At 37.8% G+C, this 22,540-nt stretch overlaps 1 protein-coding gene across 2 annotated transcripts in view; it reads left to right on the forward strand.

Moving 5' to 3' along the window:
• Positions 1–22,540, forward strand: part of LOC145675647 (uncharacterized) — a 920,247-nt gene that overhangs the window by 561,338 nt on the left and 336,369 nt on the right. For both annotated transcript variants that reach the window (XM_081746206.1, XM_081746207.1), the window contains exon 5: positions 21,398–21,498. In XM_081746206.1, coding sequence (XP_081602332.1) covers positions 21,398–21,498 — 101 coding nt within the window. The remainder of the gene's footprint in view (positions 1–21,397; positions 21,499–22,540) is intronic.

Below are 22,540 nucleotides of genomic sequence, written 5' to 3' on the forward strand. Positions count from 1 at the left end.
AAAAGGATATTTAGACCCAAAAAATCCCTTTTTCTGGATTTTCCCGCCTTAGATACATGATGGAGACATGTGAGTCATACCGCCTGAAAGGCAGTTCTAAGCTGAAGAGAATGATGGGCGAAACATGACCCTAGGGTAATTAGGGATGTCTCAGGAAATTTTTTACCTGACATCATGGTGTTTTACGGTAATTTGGGGCATGGTGGGAATTCCTGATAAAATTTCTTCCGCCCTTACTATTCAAGATAGAAACTTGAAATTTGGCACACACATTCAGTATACCAAGTACTATTTATCAGATTTTTTAGATGGGTACGTTCACACAGGGCCGCTCCAGAGGGGCCCAAATTGCGAGAAAAAAATCCCTACGTAATTTTCCCTTTGACATCATTTTCCCCGCTCCTGGAATATGGTATGAGCATGCATACCATTTGAAAGCCAGCTTCATTCTGAAGAGAATGAGGTATAAACCATGATCCTAGGATAAATAGTGACGATGCAGTAGCTGGTTGACTGAAAGTCTAAACAATAGCCCAAAAAGCCGGGTACCGGAAAGGGTTAATTTGACGAAAATTAATGGTCCAGGAATCAAATTCCAGCAAAACTTTTCTTTTAATTTGGAGCGGAGGGGACACAAGTTCGGATACCATGTTGAACTTTAGGTTCCATCTCCTTAGGATGTTATGAACATTCATCCCATGGAAAGCAATGGCAAACCACCAAGGATTCAGCTTGCCAAGGAACTTTTAGGTCAAATACCTGCCTTCGGACAGAATATCACATCATCATTCATTAACAGCCATAGAATAACACATTGCAAAATTTTGACTAGAATATATGCGAGACTGCGAGACCATGCGAGAAAGTCTCGCGCGAGACGCGAGACGAGACGCAAAATTTTATGCGAGACGCGAGACGAGACTTCACATTTGCGAGACGAGACGAGACGCGAGACGAGACCAACATTTGAGGCTGCGAGACGAGACGAGACTTTTCCATTTCTCGTCTCGCCTCGTCTCGCGTGCATCCCTAGTGGTATTGCATAGGTATTATTCTCCACCCGAAAAGAGGACAAGTAATTATAAAATAATTGTACTTATATTTTCAGAAAAAATGAAAGAACTATAATGTTTTTTATAAGAGAAAGAGTACAGATGAAGTGTAAGATCATGCTAAATCGATCATTTCCATGTTAGACAAGTATAGATTTATTGAGAAAATGTACAAATGTACCTTGAGTTAGGAAGTTTTATTTAAGGGGGTGTTCCTGACCTGATGGTGCACCCCTAACAATTGATATGAAGTTTTTTTTTCTGAACCGAATCGTTAGCTTTTATTAAGCTCTCTAACTTTACTCTGGGGGCCGCGGTGGCTCAGTGGTAGAGCGTTCACCTCTGGTGCTAGGGGTCCCGGGTTCGATCCCAGCCCCCGCCAAGTGAACTTTGTGGTGGACAAACACCGTGTGCGTGGGTTTTCTCGGGGTTCTCCCGTTTCCTCCCACTTTCTTCATTCCACCATTTCATTCATTACTCATCATCACCGTCTCCTTTAGCCTAACCGGCATAACCGTGGGACGTAAAACTCACAGATTTCATTTCTAACTTTACTCTCTCTCTCTCTCTCTCTCGCCTAACACTTCGCTTTAGTCTTGAATGTTTGCAGATTCGGTGGTCCTTTCTGGTAACAAAGATTAAGAGCCTGACATAAGTTGCATTTCATTATCTCCTTTCACTTGTTTTTCATAAGTGAAAGGAAATAATGCTTGATTTTCATAAGCAAAAGAAAGGAAGTTTGTATCTGACTTGATTTTTGCTGCAGTTTTACAGAAAGTTCTGGAAATATATCCAATATGTGCTGTAGATGTAATTTTTGGAACAGAAAATGGAGGTTATCTTGAATTTAGAAATATAAAATTGTGATATTTTATTTTTTGCTTTTTAATTAATTTTAGGTCTATTATACATTCTCTCCACAACATAAGGATAATAAACTTAAATTCAATGAAAAACGTATGAAATAAAAAAATCAACCTCAAATATTACACCTTTATCTCCGTAAAACTTCCATAAAAAATATAAAATGAACTTGTTAAAATATAATGTAATAAACTACGATCTTAATCCAAACATAATTATTGTTGGCAAACTAGTCGCTTATTTTCTTTGCCTCGGAAATACACTCACAAACGAGAGGGGAAACTCTGGGGAATTTTGTGATCTCTGACGACCAATGTCCTATTGAAATTGATACAATAAAGGTAGTCATAACACTGGTGCATCCAATAAACGTGTCTGTTATTACAGGTGGCGCTGGTCGTGTAAACAACACCTAACGGCAATTTTGTGATCGTTGATGATTTGCCTCGTCTGCTAGACACACATTGGTGGTCTAGACTAACACATATTGGTAGTTGGGTTGTCAAATTGATTGATTGATTTTATGGGAATTATCACCTCTTTCTTTTTTTATCTATCTATACATTGCTAATGAATTCTTTTTAAAAGAAAATGGGAAGAGGAAATGAATGACTAATGTAATATTAATTAGATGCAGTTTTAAAGCTAATTTAATGAGGAGGATATGAATAAGGAGTGTTGCGAAAATATCTAAACAAACACCGGAGACAAACTCAATGTTCACTGCGCTTAATTCTGGCGCTTTTGGGTTCTTAGTTCGATACTCGGCCAAGTAAGTTTGTGGTGGACAACATTGTGTCCACGGGTTTTCTCGGAGTACTCTCGATTCCTCCCACTTTCTCATTCCACCAATTATTCCATTATCATTTACTTACTTTATCTTGTCCCTTAGCCTAAAAGGGCATAAACGTGGGACGTTAAACCTAAAGACTTCATTTCATTTTCCTATGTTCACTGCGCCAAAAATAGCCAAAGTGCAATAAATATAGTAGAAATCTAATCAAAATGAAATTTAATTATTTCTATTACAGAGTAAGTGTTGAGCTTTTGTTTGTGCCTATAGTTTATTTTCAATATACACATTGCATGTGAGAAGCAAGTGTTGAACAGTACAGGTTACGCACTATATTTTCTGGCTTCCATATATTAAGTCAAGTTAAATCATCCTCCAGTTATTTATTAATGAACTATTATCAAAATTATTATAGGCTTTTTCGGAAAACTTTGAACTAAACTTATCGCCAGAGTAAAAACGAAACTGTCTTTTATTGATTTCTTTCTTAGATCCTCTTTCTTAGACTTTTGTTTCGTGAAAATTAAAAGCTGTAATTGGAGCGGAGCTCCTCTTGACTCAACTTAGGCGTTCGTTTGTCTGGATACTCCTTCGAGATCAAAGGTGTCCAAACTCATGAGGTCGGCGCTCACGAGTTCGGAACTCACGCTCACTCGACCTCAACCTCACGAAGTGAGCGTGAGTTTGAGTGAGCGTGAGGTTGGAATGATGTTGTGAGCGTGAGGTTGAGTGAGCTTGAGGTCAGATTGGTGAAGTGAGCGTGAGGTCAGACCGGTGAGGTGAGCGTGAGGTTGAAATGAGTTTGTGAGCGTGAGGTTGAGTTGAGTGAGGTTAGGTCAAAGTGGCCACCTCTGTTCGAGATGCTCGAACCGTTCTTAACAAAATTTGACATGGTGATTTGAGAGCGGAGAGCGTGCGCTGAGTTTCGTGAGAGATGGCATGTCCCGATCGGACGTACCATTGAGGAATAATCACTGGAAAACGGAATATCCATAGACTTAACCTTAGAAAAGCATTTGACACGCGAATTCTCATTTGTAAACAGTGGAAAGTAGAATTCTCAATATTAGAAATAGGGCGAAAGCATTTTCCTTTTGTTCTCTGTACACAATTTTTCAATGCCGTTATGCTTTACGCTGATATGTCAAATTCAACTATTTGCATGTCGTGTTCGTTGACAAAAACAATTGATGACCTAAGAAATTCTATGAATCTAATCTAATATAAATAAAATAAAGAGTTTGTTTGTGTGTTTGTCCGTCTGTCTGTCTGTGTGCGGCCTGGGGACCAGACGAGTGCACCGAGAGTTACCAAATTTTGATTAGCGGTACCTTGCCCCAGGCCCCAGATCAAGATGAAGCCCTTTTTTCAAATTTCGAACCAGGGGGTCTCAGGCGGGGGGCGTTTACCGGAATCGGCTTGGGAACCAGATAAATTGACCAACAGTTACCAAATTTTAGTCACGAATACCTTGGTCTAGGCTCTAGACTAGAGTTAAAAGGTTTTGTCAAAATTCGGACCACGGGAGTCTCAGGGGGGCGTTTACCGGGACATGTAAAAGGAGTAGAAAATGGCCGATATTAGTGTCGAATTCATAGTTTTCGCGGTCACTGAGATCAATGGTGATACTCCCACAGGCGTTGACTTCCAAATACAGCCCCCGTGCGAAGAATGGGTATATTCAACTAGTATTCAATAAAGGTCGATTGCATCGCTGGAAATTTTCAGTTATTTCATACCTAATTTATAGTTTTACAGTAAGATTTGTAAATCAGATTTAATTCAAATAAAATGCAAACCATCCTAGAGATAAACGGCTAACTCTCACGCTCTGCATCATCCTAATCCTAATAATGTACAGTCTTGCTAATACGTGTCGCTACCTGTCCTTTCGCTTGCCTGTCTGACGTTAATAGATATATCTATCTTTGCTATCTCTTATCTACTGTATATAATGAAGTTCTTGAATTATTGCATTAATCTAGTATTTAGATTGGAGTGATTAGAGGGTTAAAAAAAAGAATCTTAAATATAATTAACCCGTAGTGTGCAACATGCCGAAGGCTTGAGAGTACAATTAATTACTCGTAACAAGGGTCAGAGTAGAACAAGGACAACTTGAAGAAGCAGATCATTTCAAATATCTGGGGAAGTATTTTGACGAGATACAGTTACTGCACCACAGAGATAAGGTGAAGAAAAGCTGTAACCAAAGAAGCATTCAACAAGAAAAGATCACTCTTAACTAGCAGGTTTAATACTGGACTAAGGAAGAAGGTGTCCAGGTGCTATATATATTGAGTATTGGACTATATGGTTCAGAGATTGGGATATTTATGGAAATTGGAGAAAAATATTTAAAAGCTTCAAAATGTGGTGTTGGAGGAAGATGGAGAAGATAAAATAAACGAAGAGTTCACAAACGAAGATGTTTTAAAATGGGTAGGAGAGAAGAGGGTGCTTTTAGTCACCATCCTTTTTAGGAAAGTCAATTGAATTGAACACATATTGCGAAGAAATTGTCTTCCTCGTACCGCCATAGATGAAAAGATTGATGGAAAGCGAGGAGTAGAAAGAAAAGGACACAACTGATAAATGATTTCAAACATAGAAGAAAATATCGGAAGTTAGAAAAGGAAGCTGATAATCGAGAAACATGGAAGAAATTTTCCAGTCCCAAACCTTAAAGAAAATAAACACCCATTAGTTCCAGGAACTGATAACAGGCAGAATACTTAGTAACCTCCTCATTCTTACCTCAACTATAAATTGGTGGGCAACATAGAAATTTTAACAGTTTTCTCTCTCTTTGGAAGATCTGTTTTGATAAGGTCTCTTCTTCGTAACTGCATCTAGATATTCTATCCTTGGTCTTCCCCTTCCTAGTTTTCCTTCTACCTTTCCCTCTGTCAACACGGTGATCCAATCGCAGTGCCGAATAAGATGGCTAAGCATGCTGTTTCTTCTTTTTCCTATTATCTTCATGATCTGTCGTCCTTCATTAGCTTCCTTTAGTACGTCTTCATTTCTCTAAACATTTGTCTAGACTTGAAGAATTAATTAAGAAACTCGCCCATTAAATGAGTTGGTGCATGGTGGCATGGTGGCATAGTAGCATAGTAGTAAAGCGCTCACCTCTTCTGCGAGAGGTCCTAGTTCCATTCCTGGCCATACAAGTTTGTGGCGGACAACATTGTGTGCTTGAATTTTTCTTGAGATTATCCCATTTCCTTCCATATTCTGATTTCACCAATGATTTTATGTTAATTCAATTGTATAAATCCATCAATCTTCTTTAGAAATTTAATTTCATTCATTTCAGTTGATTTCAATCGAAAAAAAAATAGTTCTCCATGTAAATCAATTGACTAAATAACAACAATGGGAAAGGGACTGTTCACCCTTAAGAAATAATATTCAAAGTAGTTTGACAACAGATGCTGAAATGTTCGTGCAACGCTGAAATTTAATGCAAAATGTGTTGATCAGTGACTCGAAGTTGATAAGATTTTATGTAAATGCCATAGTAGGTTTCATGCTTGAAGGAAGTATATAATTTATTATTTTGAATCTATTGTTCGAAAAACTATTTAATAATTTATTTTGTAATGCTGATACATATAACCCGGGATGATATAACTACGCTTCAGTAATTTAAGCATCAGACAAAGGACGTCAATAAAATAGAAAACTTGAAAAAGAATCAGTCATAAAATACAAGACATGAGGTATTTTGTGGAAAACTTCTCTTGTTTTTCCAGACAATATTTTTCTTATTCTCTTTTGCTACCAAATCGAGAAGAGTAGGAAAAAGTTACTTGAATTTTATGGTTGTCTTCAAATGACAACCAGTCGATCTGCTTCAACGATGATGTATTTTTCCACGTGACCTTTTTTCTTCCTTGGTTTTCATACATTTCTTCAACTATTTCATTTATTTCCATATCCATTTTGTCTTTTGTGATTTTTTTTTTCATTCCCAAAATGGCAAGGATATTTTTTGAATGGGTCATTGCAGAATAGACTTCGCGCAAAGTCTAATGAAGGATATCGTCTTCAGTTGTACTTGAGTATGAAGTTACATAGCTTGCTTGGATTAGAAATGAAATGAAGTGAAATCCTTTTGTTATCGTCTCACGACCATGCCATTTATGCTAAGGGAGGCGATAATTAAGAAAACTGAATGATAATGGAAGAATTTGTGAAATGGAAAAGTGGGAGGAAACGGGAGTTTCCGGAGAAAACTCACAAACAAATTGTTGTCCTCCGTAAACTTACTTGGCCGGGGACCGGACCAGGAATATCACACACCAGAGGTAAACACTATACCACTGAGCCACCCTGCCCTCTTCAGCTGAATAGAATAACATTCAAAGTCAAAGGATGTTAGTTAAGGACTTGTGATGTTATTTTTCGGCTATTATGATGTTATTATTATTTTCGGCTATTTTTTTCACAGCTTCTTCTCACTTTTTCCATATACCGTATAAGGTTCCCATAATAGTCGATTGTAAATACAGAACAAAGGTTGTAGAGAAAAAATGAAAACAGTTTTCCTTTTTCTAACATCAACTGATATTTAACAACGATCTTCATTAGTATATTTACCTGCTGATTTAACATTTTTCAGCAATTGTTTGTCTTGCAACATAATGGGTCGAGGTTAATTAGGAAATTTAGTGCAAGTCGTGTTCAAATTCACTAAACACTGGAATATGGATTCAACTGATGCCAGACCAAGCCTGTTTCTCTCTTTTTTCCACTGTTCACTCGTCTATAAAAAATATTCTTAAATTATGTGTTTGGATGATGAATTCTTGGCAGTTACGTTTGCTATTCTAAAGAATTGAATTGAAACGAAATGAAATCTTTCAGTTTAACGTCCGATGAAAAGGAGAGCGGTGGCTCAGTGGTACAGTAGTTGCTCGGCAGACGCCGTGCTGTTCACACCGCTGTCTCTGTAGGTGTGCGAGTGGCAGTGTTGAGTGTTTTTTTTTTCAACACACGCCGCATTGTCAAGTGGAGTATTTTCTACTATCAAGTACTTAGTGTTTGCTATTTGCTAATTTCATCATATAGTCTAGTGCGAAGTACTGTTTTCCAGTTAACCATGTCAGTTATTCGAGTGAATACTTTACGTTTATCATTTCAAGATGTAGTGAACAAGCCTAATACATTAGTGTTACATGAATGGATTCGTAATACTTTTCATTTGCTTCCAGATCAAGTTGTCAGTATTGAGTTCGATTACAGTCGCAAACAGTTATATCTAAAGTTAATATCGCAAGTGATTTGTGAACAAATTCTCTTTCGAGTGAATGGAAAGGTCACTTATTCAGATGAGCTTGGTACATACAATATTTTAATAGATTCCGCAAGTTCCAATGTAGTGACAGTTCGTTTACATTTGGTACCCACCGAATTAGAAGATCAACATATTTCCCGTGTCTTATCTCAGTATGGTGATATCAAATCCATTACAGATGAAATGTATTCTACTGGCCATATCTACGAAGTCCGAACTGGTAGAAAGATAATACGTATGTGTATTAAGCGCCCTATACCTTCTTATGTGACTATATGTGGTTTACGATTGTGGTTAACATATGGAGGCCAAGTTAAAACCTGCGCTATCTGTGACTCCCCGAATCATTTTCTGATGGAATGTGCGAAGCGCCGTCTCCCTCCAGCCGTATCGGCTTCCCTCACCAGTGCTCCAACATCCAGGTCACCACCCATGCCCGGTTCTTTGAACAAAGTGGATACTTTACCGGATGTTCATTCATTTACCAGCTTTCCCGTATTAAGTGAGAAACGTCCTCCGACTTTACAGGAAAACCTTCCATCGCCAACTATGACTTGTGATCCTACTCTTCCAAGTGCACTCACTATAAATGAACCTACTTGTCAACTCGATGTCCCCAAGAGTTTTACCATTGCACCTATCAGTAGTACTCCCGCTACTGTCTCCCAGAGAAACCTTGCATCCAATACAACATCTCAGAGTGACTCATCAACCTCCAGTACCATTGTGACGACTTCTCCGGATCTTCCACAACAAAGTCCTCCTGCTCCAGCATTTCCAAAATCGGAAGAGGATCAGTTACCTGAAACCGCCGTAAATACTCCGTTGTCAGCGATCCCGGATGACTCCCGCCAGGAAATGAGTGTTTCATCTGAGATGGATTCTCCAACTATAGAAGCATCCCAGTTTCCCGCTCTACCCGAAAAGAGGCGTAGAAAAGGCCGATCTCAGTCCTCACCTCGTGATAAACCCAATCGAGCCAATAAACATCAGAAAACTAAAAGTGTTCTCCCTGAGAACCACAATTGTGTGTCTGGTTTCACAAGGTCACGAGCAGATCCCCATCAAAGTGAACCGAGTACTAAGGTAAACGATGTTGCTGCCCCTCCAGGCAAGTGATCATTTCACCTCCCAATTTAGGTTGGGAATATGTGCGAGAGATATTACCCGTCTTTGTTGTGACAAGTGCATTATGCCATTTCTTGGTGCAGTGTTTATTTGGTGTATTTTTCTTCTTTTGTGACCATTACCTATGTTTGCAACGCGTATAGCCACAATTAATATCAACGGTATTTCAAGTCTTACTAAGCAAAAAGCATTAGCCGATTACATCAACAAATCAGATCTGGACATAATTTTCCTTCAAGAGTGCAATATTGATCATTTCTCCTATCTCTTTAATCACATGTGGGAAATCAATCCTTCCGAAACTGGTTCTGGCACTGCTATTTTATATCGTAAGGATATTTCTTTAACCGACTTTTCTAAATTTCCGTCAGGTCGCATTATTACAGCCAATTATGAAAATATACATTTTTGTAACTTATATTCACCTTCAGGCAATAATAATCGTTCCGAGCGCAACTCTTTCTATCTCACCGACGTTCCCACGGAGTTACATTCTGGTACACGAGATTTGATCTGTGTAGGAGACTACAACGCAGTGTTAGATCCTATAGACTCAAGTTTTGGTTACAATACTTCTCTTACACTGCGTAAATTGGTTCAAGACTTTAAGTTAGTTGACGTATGGCGTCATTATAAAGGTAACACCCCAGGGCACACTTTCTTTAGACAAAATGGATCCTCACGTTTGGATAGGATCTATGTCAGTACCACCTTAATTAATTTTGTGCGCTCCATAAACGTTCAACCAGTATGCTTTTCTGATCACTGTGCTGTGGTTTGCACCATTGATTTACCCATCCGTAAGTACTTAAAGTCATCCTTTGTTTGGTCGCTCAATAACAGCATTTTAACTGACGAGGATCTTCAGTTGCTCATTACCAATAGATGGAATTATTTAATGCATTTTAAACCTCACAAGAAAAGTTTGTTTTCATGGTGGTTATATCAACTTAAGCCTTCTTTTCAGTCTATCTGTAAACAACACAGTAAAGACAGATCCTCTCTTCTTAAAGAGCAATATAATTACTACTATAACTTATTATGTGAATACTATAAAGAACTAGCTCAAGGAGTAGACGTACTTCCTCGTATTAAGGAAATTAAGGCACTCTTACTCACTTTACATCGTAAAAAAAATCAAGGTTTTTTCACGAGAGGCAAAACGACGATGCTTCAACATGAAGTTGCCTCTTTACATACAGTTAGCCGTGAAAGGCGAAGAGGTAAACAAAACATTATTTCCAAGGTCACTTTCCTAACGGTGACGTTCACGAGCATGATCGCGTACTCTCAGCTCTGTATGATGCATACCAAAACCTATATTCCCCCGCTCCAACCCAATCCTCTGAATCCTGCTTCGAACATCCGATCGGTTCTATCACCCCGGAGGCTCGTAACACCCTCAATGAGCCCTTTACAGAACGCGAAGTTCGCCAAGCTATTTTTGCGGGGAAGTTAAACAAATCTCCGGGACCTGATGGTCTTACACTAGAATTTTACCGCCAATTTCACGGCATTCTCACGCCTTTTCTCACAGAAATGTATAACGAACTCCGAGTCACACCCACGTGGAGCTCTTCTTTTACGGCTGGCATCATGGTCCTTGTACCTAAAAATGCAGGTGTGCATGATTTTGATAATTTTAGACCGATTACCCTCCTTAATGTTGATCAGAAAATTTTGTCACGTTGTCTTGCCTCTCGTTTAGAACCGTTTTTAAATCAGGTCTTACATAATGATCAGTATGGCTTAAAGCATACCAAACCTATGTATTTAGCATTAAGTAATATACGAGAAGGTATTCATTGGTGTCAGAAAACTAGTTCTCCGCAGGCAGCTATATTAGCTCTTGATTTCCATAAGGCATTTGATAGGTTGTCACATGATTATATGTTTACAGTACTTGCAAAATATGGTTTCGGAGACAGTTTTCTTAATTTGATTAAATTTCTTTATACTCAACGATACGTAAAATTAAAAATTAATGGTGCACTTACAAAACCCATCAATGTACGTCGAGGTATTGCACAAGGCTGCCCCCTGTCTTCCATCCTGTATAGCTTGGTTCTCGTGCCCTTTCTTTTAAAACTGGAACAACACATTCAAGGTATACAGATTGGTGCAACAACCTTAAAATTACAAGCATTCGTCGATGATATACATTGTTTTCTTAACAGTCCACACGAACTGTCACGTGTTGAAAACCTCATATCGCACTATGAGCGCATTTCAGGTGCTGTTCTGAATAAACAAAAGTCACGCCTGATGTGTATAAATCCGGCTGACCAACACGTGTATTTTTCTACGATTTCTTGTACTGATCGCATCAAAATCTTAGGTGTAACTTGGCAACGTCGCATAGCAGACACTATAGACTACAATTTTCATACCACAACATGTACTTTGGTTGCACTCATTCACCAAAGTAAAGCCCGGCATGTAAGTCTTGCAGGCCGAGTTTACCTTTTAAATGTTTTTATTTTTAGTCGTCTTTGGTTTTTGACGCAATTATTTTCCTTGCCGAAGAAATACCTCAGTGTGATACGAAAACACACAGGGCAACTGCTGTGGCAAAATCACTGCCTAAGAGTAAGTCACGAGACCTTGTGTTTATCAAAAGGTGCTGGCGGCCTCGGTCTTAAAAATATACAACTTCAGAGCTACTCGCTGTTACTGCATCGCGTATGTCAAACATTATGTTCATATTCCGACTCCCTTTCCAGCAAGGCTTTGTGTGTAACATTACGTCATATTGAGCTACAAGCTCCCCTGCATACACAGCCATGGGCTAGGATTGTGCCATACCTCAAGGACGTATTTATTGATATTAGTTACTCGCTTATTGCACGGAGTCACCTTGAAGACCTTTCCGTAAAGCAATTATATAATCAATTTCACTCTATCACAGTTTCTGTTCCCCGTATAGCAGAACATTACCCACTGAAAAACTGGACGCAAATCTGGGCGAACATTCATGCACCGATATTGTCCCCTGCCCTACAATCTCTGTGGTACAGTGTTGTTCACAACATATACCCTACAAACGGAAGACTCTATGAATTGGGTATCCGCAGCCTCTCTTTCTGCGGTACCTGTCATGCTCTCGATACTTTACAACACCGGCTCGATAGTTGTTCAAAGAACGTTACAATTTGGTCTTACTATCAAAAAATTATTGCCCGTATATCCCGAACAACTCCTTCTACTATCACTTGTCCGTCACTAATGTTATTCCCTGATTATAAATTTTATCCCTGTACTAAACATAATGCAATTCTGTGGATCACGTCCCATACTATAGATATTCTTTTATGTAATGATTTTAATGGTAATGTGACTTTGTACATCCACCAACTTTTGTTACGCATGCACACTATTGCATTTCCAATTCGTAAACAAAAGTTTGCTAATTTTCTTGCAGCAATTTATTGATGTGTCCATTGTATGTTTGTTTGTTTATGCTTTCTGATGTAATTGGCTGCTAAGAGTACAACTTTTGTTTGTTTATTGATTCTGATGTAATCGACCGATAACAGTACAATAAAGTATTTTAAAATAAAAAAAAGTGGTAGAGCGTTCACCTCCTGTGCTTGGGGTCCCTGGTTTGATCCCAGCTCGCGCCGTGTGAAATTTGTGGTGGACAAACGCCGTGCTCGTGGGTTTTCTCGGGGTTCTACCGTTTTCTCCTACTTTCTTTATTCCACTATTTCATTCATCTCTCATTATCACCGTCCCCTTTAGCCTAACCGGCATAACCGTGGGACGTAATACTTAAGATTTTATTTCATTTTATTTTTAACGTCCCGTTATTATGCCCATTAGGCTAAGGCTTACTTGGCCTTGGATCGAACCAGAGTATTCTGAAGAATTGTCCAAGACTCATGTGCTCATCCGAAAGTGTCGTTCAGAAGATCTGCTCGTTCGCGAGCAGCATATCGCTATCAGAGAGTGTAATGTTATAGTTATTTTATGAAGCCATGAAACATAGTGAAAGTACCTCTATGGCATGGCTTCAAGATTTGAACTGAACTTATGTACTAAGCAAATAAGACCAATTGTGCGTCCTGTAGCGGCCCGGTGGCTCAGAGGTAGAGCGTTCAGCTCTGGTGCATGGGATCTCTGGTTCGATTCCAGCTCGCGCCAAGTTAACTTTGCGGTGAACAAATACCATATGCTTTGGTTTTCTTGGGGTTCTCCCGTTTCCTCCCACTTTCTTCATTCCGCCATTTCATTAATTTCTCATCATCACCGTTTCCTTTAGCCTAGCCGGGATAACCGTAGAAGTAAAACTTAAAGGAATTTTGTGCGTCCTGTATAATCTTCATACAAGACAGGAAAATAGTTTATAAAATATAGAACAATCCTGTATATACAGGACATCTGGCAACCCTATACTACCGTCATATGAGTCATACAAATTGGAAGGCATAAATACACATGCCTTTCAATATAATCGATAATACTATTTACAAAAGAAAAGACTTATTGTATCTGAGAAACATTGTGGATTATAATGAGTTTTACTTATCAAAAATGAATTAACATATTACTGTTATCGAAATCGGATCAATCGAAAACTAAAGAAGAAATAGGCCTCGTTTTATAGAATATTCAAGCATTTCTATGGAAGAATGTCTGAAAAGTCAAAGTTAAAACCATACATTACTTTTGGGTCAAACGGTCAACCATTCACCGGTGGCTTCTTCGACGCTAACACTTGCCAAAAGAAGTATAAGGAAAACCGTAGATCCTGTCACTTTGATAGACGTTTATATTTTACGTGTGGGAGGTGCACTTCCAGATATGTATATTTGTGTGTGTGTGTGTGTGTGTGTGAAGCTTAGAAAATGTAGAAGGTTTGGGAGACTGGAAGATCATGACGTTCCTCCTTAGGGAGGCCAGAGAAAAAGTGCTAAAATGGAGCAAGTCTTGCATAAAAGATGTCGCTATCAGTTGAGATGAAATTTTCATGTGTTGTAAATTAGGGCCACTGCACTAGACTGTTTACCTTTTTTCTTTCTTTATTGATGCGTTAGCGAGCTACACACAAGGTATCTATTTTTAGCTTGTGCCGATATTAAAGCTTTACAAATGCATAGGATATGAATTGACTTCCGGAAAGTGATTGAAGCATCTATCTTGCGTTCAGCATGTTCATAAATCATATTATAATAAATGTTTTCTTATATAGATATATTCACTTTGTAATTGCAAAACTTAAAGTACCTGGCGATCATAAAGAAAAACAATAATAATAACACTTACTAAAACTGTATTTATGAAGGAAATTACAATAGCACGTAGAAACGCCCGTCTTACAGTATATAGTATACACATCTGCAAGTTTTAAATTTCAGTGAAAGTAACGAATATTTCTAAAGGTCAATACCCTTTTAGAGATAAATAAGCAATATATCTAGTGAAATATTCTCTGCTTTAAAAGCATTCATCCAGGGGTAAAAGTGGGGGGAATAGGGGACGCCGTCCCCCTACCTCCCAAAAAATGTACAGCGTCTCCCAGTTCCTAACAAAATTACAATGGGCAATGATATGCAGGGGGACGGCGGGAAGTCATGCCCCCCCACTTTTTCAGATCCACTTTTACCCATGCATTCAACCACTCACCTAGAGCTCCCTCGTGGCTAAGCGGTTAGCATACGCACCTTTGGCTTAGGAGACCCGGGTTCGATTCCCGGCGGGAGTTCATGTGGTTCGGATTCCACGTTAATCAGTAGGTCCACGTCTCATATAGCCTCGCTGCTGAAAAGGACGCTAAACTAACATCAACTCAACTCAACCACCCACCTAGACTAACTAAATCTGGATAGCTATTTCTTCGTAGAGGGTTCACCTCTGGTGCTTGAGGTCCCGGGTTCGATCCCAGCCCCAAGCGAAGAGAACTTTGTGGTGGACAAACACCATGTGCGTGGGTTTCCTCGAGGGTCTCCCGTTTCCTCCCACTTTCTTCATTCCACCGTTTCATTCATTTCTCATTATCACCATCTCCTTTAACCTAGCCGGCATAACCGTGGGACATAAAGCATAAAGATTTCATTTCATATTTCCCCCTCATTCATATGGTTATTCTCAGTGTAGGCCTAATTGTTTGAATGTTCAAGTAATGTTTGCAATCATGGGTATCCAGGGCAAGAGTTGGCGATCATACTCCCTCGTTACTATTATTATTAAATATGTTGCCTTTTGCCAGGTCCTAGGACTAATTATTTATTTATTTATTTTAGGTTTGGGCCTGGAAATTTTTTTACATGGTTTTCGATTTTCAGCTTCCTTTTTTAACTCCTAATATTTTCTTCTATTTTTCAACTCAATGATTAGTATTCTTCCTATTCCTCGCTTTCCTTCCATCTTTCCCTCTATGGCGGTTTGAAAAGACAATTTATTCGCAAGATATGTTCAATCCAATTGGCCTTTCTACGAAGAATGCTGGCTAAAGGAATCCTCTTCTCTCCTATCCGTTTTAAAACATCTTCATTTGTTACCATTTCTGCCCATTTTATCTTCTCCATCTTCCTCCTACACGACATGTCGAAGTTCTCTAGATATTTCTTCTCTAACTTCCGTAATGTCCAAGTCTCTGAACCATACAGTCCAATGCTCCATATATAGCACTTGACCAACTTCTTCCTTAGTGGAATATTAAGCCTGCTAGTTGAAAGTAATCTTTTTTTGTTTAATGCTTCTTCGGCTAAGCCAATTCTTGACCTGATCTCTTTGCCGCAGTAAGCGTCTCTCGTCAAAATATTTCCCAGATATTTGAAATGATTGACCTCTTCAAATTCTCTTTGTTCTACTCTGACTAGTAAGGGCGCGTTTACAGGTGATATTTTCATGACTTTTAATTTTTTGCTGTATAACAAAGTATTGTATTTAAAAAAAAAAAGGTTGAAAGAAAAGTGAATGAGAAACTTGGAAACAATTACTAGGTATTTTCAAAGGGCATAATCGTGGGAAGTTGAACTATAAGATGTGATTATAAGAATTATAAGATAAGATAAGAATTTTATTTATTTATTTATTTATTTGTTTGTTTGTTTTTGATCAGTGATGATTTCAGAGGGTGGGCCAGGGAAATTTCCACCGAAAACCCCCTGGGCAAATATCCGATCGTGCTTAACAAGAGATACCAGTATTAATTTAACCTCTTGTGTATTTAAATCTCTTCCCCCCCCCCCTGTGGGAAAAATAATCTTAAATCATCACTGGGACGGGTAATGTTTACGGAAGTTATGTGGAACAGACTGATACATACGAATACTACATACAAGTAAAACGTGAAATGTGATAATTAATGTAGGCTTATACTCACTTCAATAGGTAGTGAGATGTGCAGAAATGCTTCCAAACGCTACGAACCAATAAGGAAAGTTCTGGATTTGTCTACGCTGACGATTCCAGCCAGAAAAGAATACTATTTGAGTTATTGTATAGCTAAGAGGAAGTCCCAGCTGCATTGATATTATTTCAACCTTTTCCAAATAATCCTTTCTGTTTAAACATCTGTGGCTTCGGCAATTTACACACTTCTAAAATTATCATGCAAGTTAAACCACCTACATAAAACCAGTGCATTAAAAATAATATTATGATCATTGCCTTAAAAAATATCATATGATATGAGTATGATTAATATATCCAATTACGATATAAATCTACAATTGTCAGAGGGGAATCTAGATAGTGAAACTAGGGGGAGCCAGAATCCAGACTAGATATATCATAAGATTACTAAATTTCCAAAAAAATATATCAATAATAGCTTAATTCATTTCTGCCACTAAAAAGCTGGAAAGTCTAGGCTCTCGGGCCCCGGACTGGATCCGCCACTGACAATTGTGTGTTTAATTACAAATATACGCATACTGCTGAAGTACAGTAAACAGCAAAAGTGCCAAAAATGAAAATAAATTCAATCTTTTAGTTTAACGTCCCACAATTATGCCTGTTAGGCTAAGGGAGACGATGATTAAGGCAAGTGAATGATGGAGAAATTGGTGGAATGAGAAAGTAGAAGGAAACGGGAGTGCCCTAAGAAAACCTACGGACACTATGTTTTCCACCATAAACTTAGATGGCTGGGGATCGAACCAGGGACCCCTCGCGTCAGAGATAAGCGGTCTACCACTGAGCCACCATGTCTCCTAGCACAAGTGCCAACCTACGCTGTGGATTTACTATGGTAAACACATCAATAATGTAAAGTACTTTAGAAAACAAGGCGGGAAAAAAGTTGGTAATCCATACCGGAAAAAAGGCCAATATAATTCAGTCATTAATTAACGCCCAGTTGAAACTGTGTTACCAGAAACTTCAAATTTGGGCAGTATACATATTTTATGATGATTGGATTTCCGATTAAATGACTTGTAGAAATACACATTTTAAAAAGAGAGTAAAAAAGATATTACTTCGTTTTTAAAGGAAGAAAAACCTAACATTAAAATATTTACAAAAGAAATAATTAAGCTCGAAACACACTGAGAAAAATCCATTATCGGTGCAGCAGTATATTGTACAAATATAGGGACTCCATAAGTTTACTATGGAGATCTGTACTGAGCATACGTTATCCATATACTACATGTGTACTGTCCTTTTCCAGCTTTGATGTTACATCATGCTGCTGCAGGTTGTCTGACATCTAATAGTCTTCCGTAATTACATACATATACGTTTGTTGCATACATCACCTATATGTTATATATACGTCCATCTGTATGAGATTCTGACCGCTTACATACAGTTCTCTCTTTCGTACGGAAAGTACATTCGAAACACTTATACGGAAAGTATTATAGAACATACGTTTTCAATTAAACATTTGATGCAAGATGTTACCTATAGTCCAGTGGCGTATTTACGATTTTGTTTCGGGAGGGGCTTTGCTAACTTTCGAGGGGGGCGGGCTTTGCCTGAAAATGTGAAAATTCTGCAAGATATTTCATATACTTTACTATAGTAAGTAAGATTTCGGGGGGGGGAGCTTAAGCCCGGAAGCCCCCTTCCTAAATACGCCATTGCTATAATCGTACGTTAAGTCCAAAAACTACAAGATTTCGCATATAACCTACGTTTTTACACACGCCACATAGCTTTTTTACTCTGTGCACTTAGAAACTATTACTATATTTTTATTAACTGAAATACAGGGTTGTTTCAAAAGAAAGAGCAGATTTAAAATTTTTGTATCTAATAAACAGAAACAGATAGAGAGATATACTATACATCACTGAATAGAAGAATGTTCAAAGTTTTATTTTATGCTTTTAATATGAACACTACTTGTTATGCGACAAACGTTGAATCGATAATCTATTTCTTCCCACATACGAATTAATTTTTATTGAACTCATTGCTGTAAAGACAGATCTTGAAATGTAGCAGGTATAGGACTTACATATCTTACATATGCGCTGTCTTTCATGTACATTCATGTCCAAAATGATTGTTGCATATATATATATATATATATATATATATATATATATATATATATATATATATATATATATATATATATATATAATAGTGATACTATGTGTATAATCGAAAAATGTATATTTATGATAAATTTCATAGAAAAAGAATTATAATTACGAAAATTAGAATGAGTAAAACAAATGTTGTTAAATGAAGAAGAAAGTTTTATTTTCGTTTTATTGTTCTTATTTACTGCTCTTTTGACATTAAATTTGCTACATACATGTCTTTGCCGATTATACACATACTAACATTATAAAAAGTACCGGGCGAATTCGTTATCAAATTATGTTCCTACAACAACATATTTATAGACATACGACAATAATTTTGGACATGAGTGTACATCACAGATAAAAGTTGCAAGGAATAAGATCTGATAACCTTTAAAGTTTGCTCACCTCTTCCAATCCATCGTCCTGAAACAGTGTCATTCTGATACTGCCGTAATTCGTGGTGGAAGTGAGGTGGAGCACAGTTTTGCAGAAGATAAAATCATCTCGATTTGTTGTATTTGCAGAAACAACCAGTTTTGGAGCATATCCAGTTTTGTAATTCCAGGCACAGGTTCGTACGTAAAAAAGAAAGGAGCAAAAGCTTTGTTGGCGGAAATGGCGAGAGACACATTCAGCTTTGCATAGGCTCTTTTATGTTCGATGACTATGCCTTGATTTTCAGTCCCCCCAAATTCTGACATTGTGGTGATTCACTTTACCAGAGATACGAAATGTTGATACATTGGGAAAGAGATAGTCGTTCAGAAACAGTGTCATACTCCAAATCTTACAAATTGCAGAGCAAAATTCTAATATTTTTTTCATGATGGGCAGGATGAATGACTTGAGTACCCGCATCTTATTCGGCTTTAGATACAGGTGTTTTTTTTTTTGTTTTTTTTTTAAAGCACACACCAACCTTTAAAGTTTGCTCACCTCTTCCAATCCATCGTCCTGAAACAGTGTCATTCTGATACTGCCGTAATTCGTGGTGGAAGTGAGGTGGAGCACAGTTTTGCAGAAGATAAAATCATCTCGATTTGTTGTATTTGCAGAAACAACCAGTTTTGGAGCATATCCAGTTTTGTAATTCCAGGCACAGGTTCGTACGTAAAAAAGAAAGGAGCAAAAGCTTTGTTGGCGGAAATGGCGAGAGACACATTCAGCTTTGCATAGGCTCTTTTATGTTCGATGACTATGCCTTGATTTTCAGTCCCCCCCTAATTCTGACATTGTGGTGATTCACTTTACCAGAGATACGAAATGTTGATACATTGGGAAAGAGATAGTCGTTCAGAAACAGTGTCATACTCCAAATCTTACAAATTGCAGAGCAAAATTCTAATATTTTTTTCATGATGGGCAGGATGAATGACTTGAGTACCCGCATCTTATTCGGCTTTAGATACAGGTGTTTTTTTTTTTTTTTTTTGTTTTTTTTTAAAGCACACACCATACCGTTAGTTGCGGAACTCCAAATTTTCTGCTTCCTCTGCTTTTGTATTTTCTAGGGCTACGTTCAGATATGCTCAAAATTTTCACCGGACGTGGGAGGACGGCCAGTTTATATGCAGCCATCTTCTATGAGCTTCCTGTATCAATTGCCAATTTGTTTATGACGAAGCGGCTCTTTGTTGTACTTACAACGAAATACACGCTGCATTTCAACAAAGTAGTTCCCTCTTTGCATACTGGGGCGTCACCACTTTCTTGTAAACAAACAACAGCGCCGCTGTTGATATTGAATGGAATTAATAGGTAAGGGTTTAACCATTTAACGTGCCATTTTCCAGATCAGACTGATTTTTTTTTTAAATTTGAACTGGTTTCGGTGTAGGAAGCACGCGAATTCTTTTTAAAAACTTAATGTAAATAATATGTGGTCTTTGGGATATTTAATGGTGTTTGCATATAGGGTCTATGCGAAGTTGCGTGTGCAAAGCCCGTTAAAACCAGATAAAACCAATAAAACGAGACGAATGTCAGCGTAGTTGCACTTTTGTGCTCATTACACTTCTGTATAACACAGATAAAGTCAACAGTTCAAAATCTGTCCACCTAAACGAGCAAAGAAAGCTCAAAAATGACAATATGGTGTAACTCCGCGTGCAACAGATAAGACAGTCCAACGCTGGCTTACTATGACATCTAGCGAGATATTCAGAACTTCATTAATGAAAGGGCATCTTAGCTGATACGCAAAGCTGTTTTTCTTTGTCCGAACTAGAAACTGCATGGTGCCAGGGGCGGATCCAGGACAGACTTCTGGGGGGGGGCGGTTGGCGGTAATACTGCTACTTTTAAGAGCTCCAAACTTGTTATGGATGGGTTTATTTATATATAAAATAAGAGTTTCCTCTTGTGGGGGGGGCGATCGCCCCGATCGCCCCCCTCTGGATCCGCCCCTGCATGGTGCAATACAATTTCAAAGTAAATATTGCATATATGCAAAGCTGCGCGCTAAAGGGTTAAAACTTTGAACTTTCCTTTATCCAACGAGGTATCGAATGTTCTCTATCTTTTGTAATTCATTAGACACAAATATTTCAAATGTGCTCCTTCTTTTTGAATAATCCGGTAGAATATAACAAGTTTTATATCCAATTACAGTCCCCATCTTTCATAATATATTACTGATTAATATTCATGTTGAAATTAATAATGAATTAATAGGTAAGTACCTATTAATTAATAATAGGTAATGATAATATTTACAAAACTATCGCCGTTTATGTGACCATTTTCTTATTTTCTTTTCCAGCCCTGGCTATGCAGATCACAATTCTTACTGGATTGGAGCAACTGACAGAGCTTACGAAGGAGACTTCAGATGGACGGATGGTCTTCAATTTACATATGCAAGTAAGTGTCTATCCTTTATTATAAACAGAAATTTTACTCACAACTACTCAAACAGATACCCATAATATGAGAATGGTTTACTGCTAACTCTAAAAAAATAAAGTTACCGGTCTCACAAATGGCATCCTTCCCAGTTTTAACCTATAGGCACTGAAGGTTTGAAATATAAATAAAAGACATTTGTATTTACTAGTGAAGATAGTACACTACATGGCCTAGGAAACTAGAAGCTCAAATTATACTTTCACTGTACTGTTTATAGCCCCCTTTCCTTCTACTTTCTCATTCCACTAATTTTTCCATAATCATTCACTTACCTTAACTATCCGTGTTCCTTAGCCCAAACGGTATAATCATGGGACATTCAAGTGAGAGATTCGTTTCATTTTCATTTTTGTACTTTGTATACGCATTAAATATCCTCTAAACGAAGAAGAATTGAATTTTTAACCTTGAAATATACAGAGTTAGCATAAACGATTCATTCGTTTTGAAAAGGCTATATGTTCAAAAGTATTACATGTTTACATATGAAAGATATATAAAAAGAACCACAAGCTCACTAAGTTTGTATTGTGTGGTAGCACAAGTCCATTATGTTTCCCATCGGGTGTAGCAGTACGAGGTTAGTATCTGTCGAAACTGGAAGGAAAGCAAGGAAAAGGACTTTCAGTATCGTCTGGACTTATGTCGTGTCACCAAAGAGCTCATTATTGATGAACATTTGTAGAGGGAGTATAAATTTGGCGAGTTGGTGATTCTATTACATATCTTTCATATGTGTATGTGTAGTACTTTTTGAAAATGCCTTTTCAAAAGCCAAAAGCAAAGGCAAATGAATCACTTATACTAGTCCTGTATAGTTAAGTCTGACAGAAAGATATATATCAGGAATGAAGTTATTAAATAATTCTCCCTTGGATAACTTATTATCAATATTTTAATTTTATTTCATAATACCATAATAAGAATTAAAATATTGGTCCTTTATATTTATATCCCGTAAGAAGACTGGACCGACCAGTAAGTTATTCAGAATGGC

The sequence above is a fragment of the Thermobia domestica genome, chromosome 18 (genome assembly GCF_964235325.1).
Source record: "Thermobia domestica chromosome 18, izTheDome1.hap1.1, whole genome shotgun sequence".
In the NCBI taxonomy this organism is placed as follows: Eukaryota; Metazoa; Arthropoda; class Insecta; order Zygentoma; family Lepismatidae; genus Thermobia; species Thermobia domestica.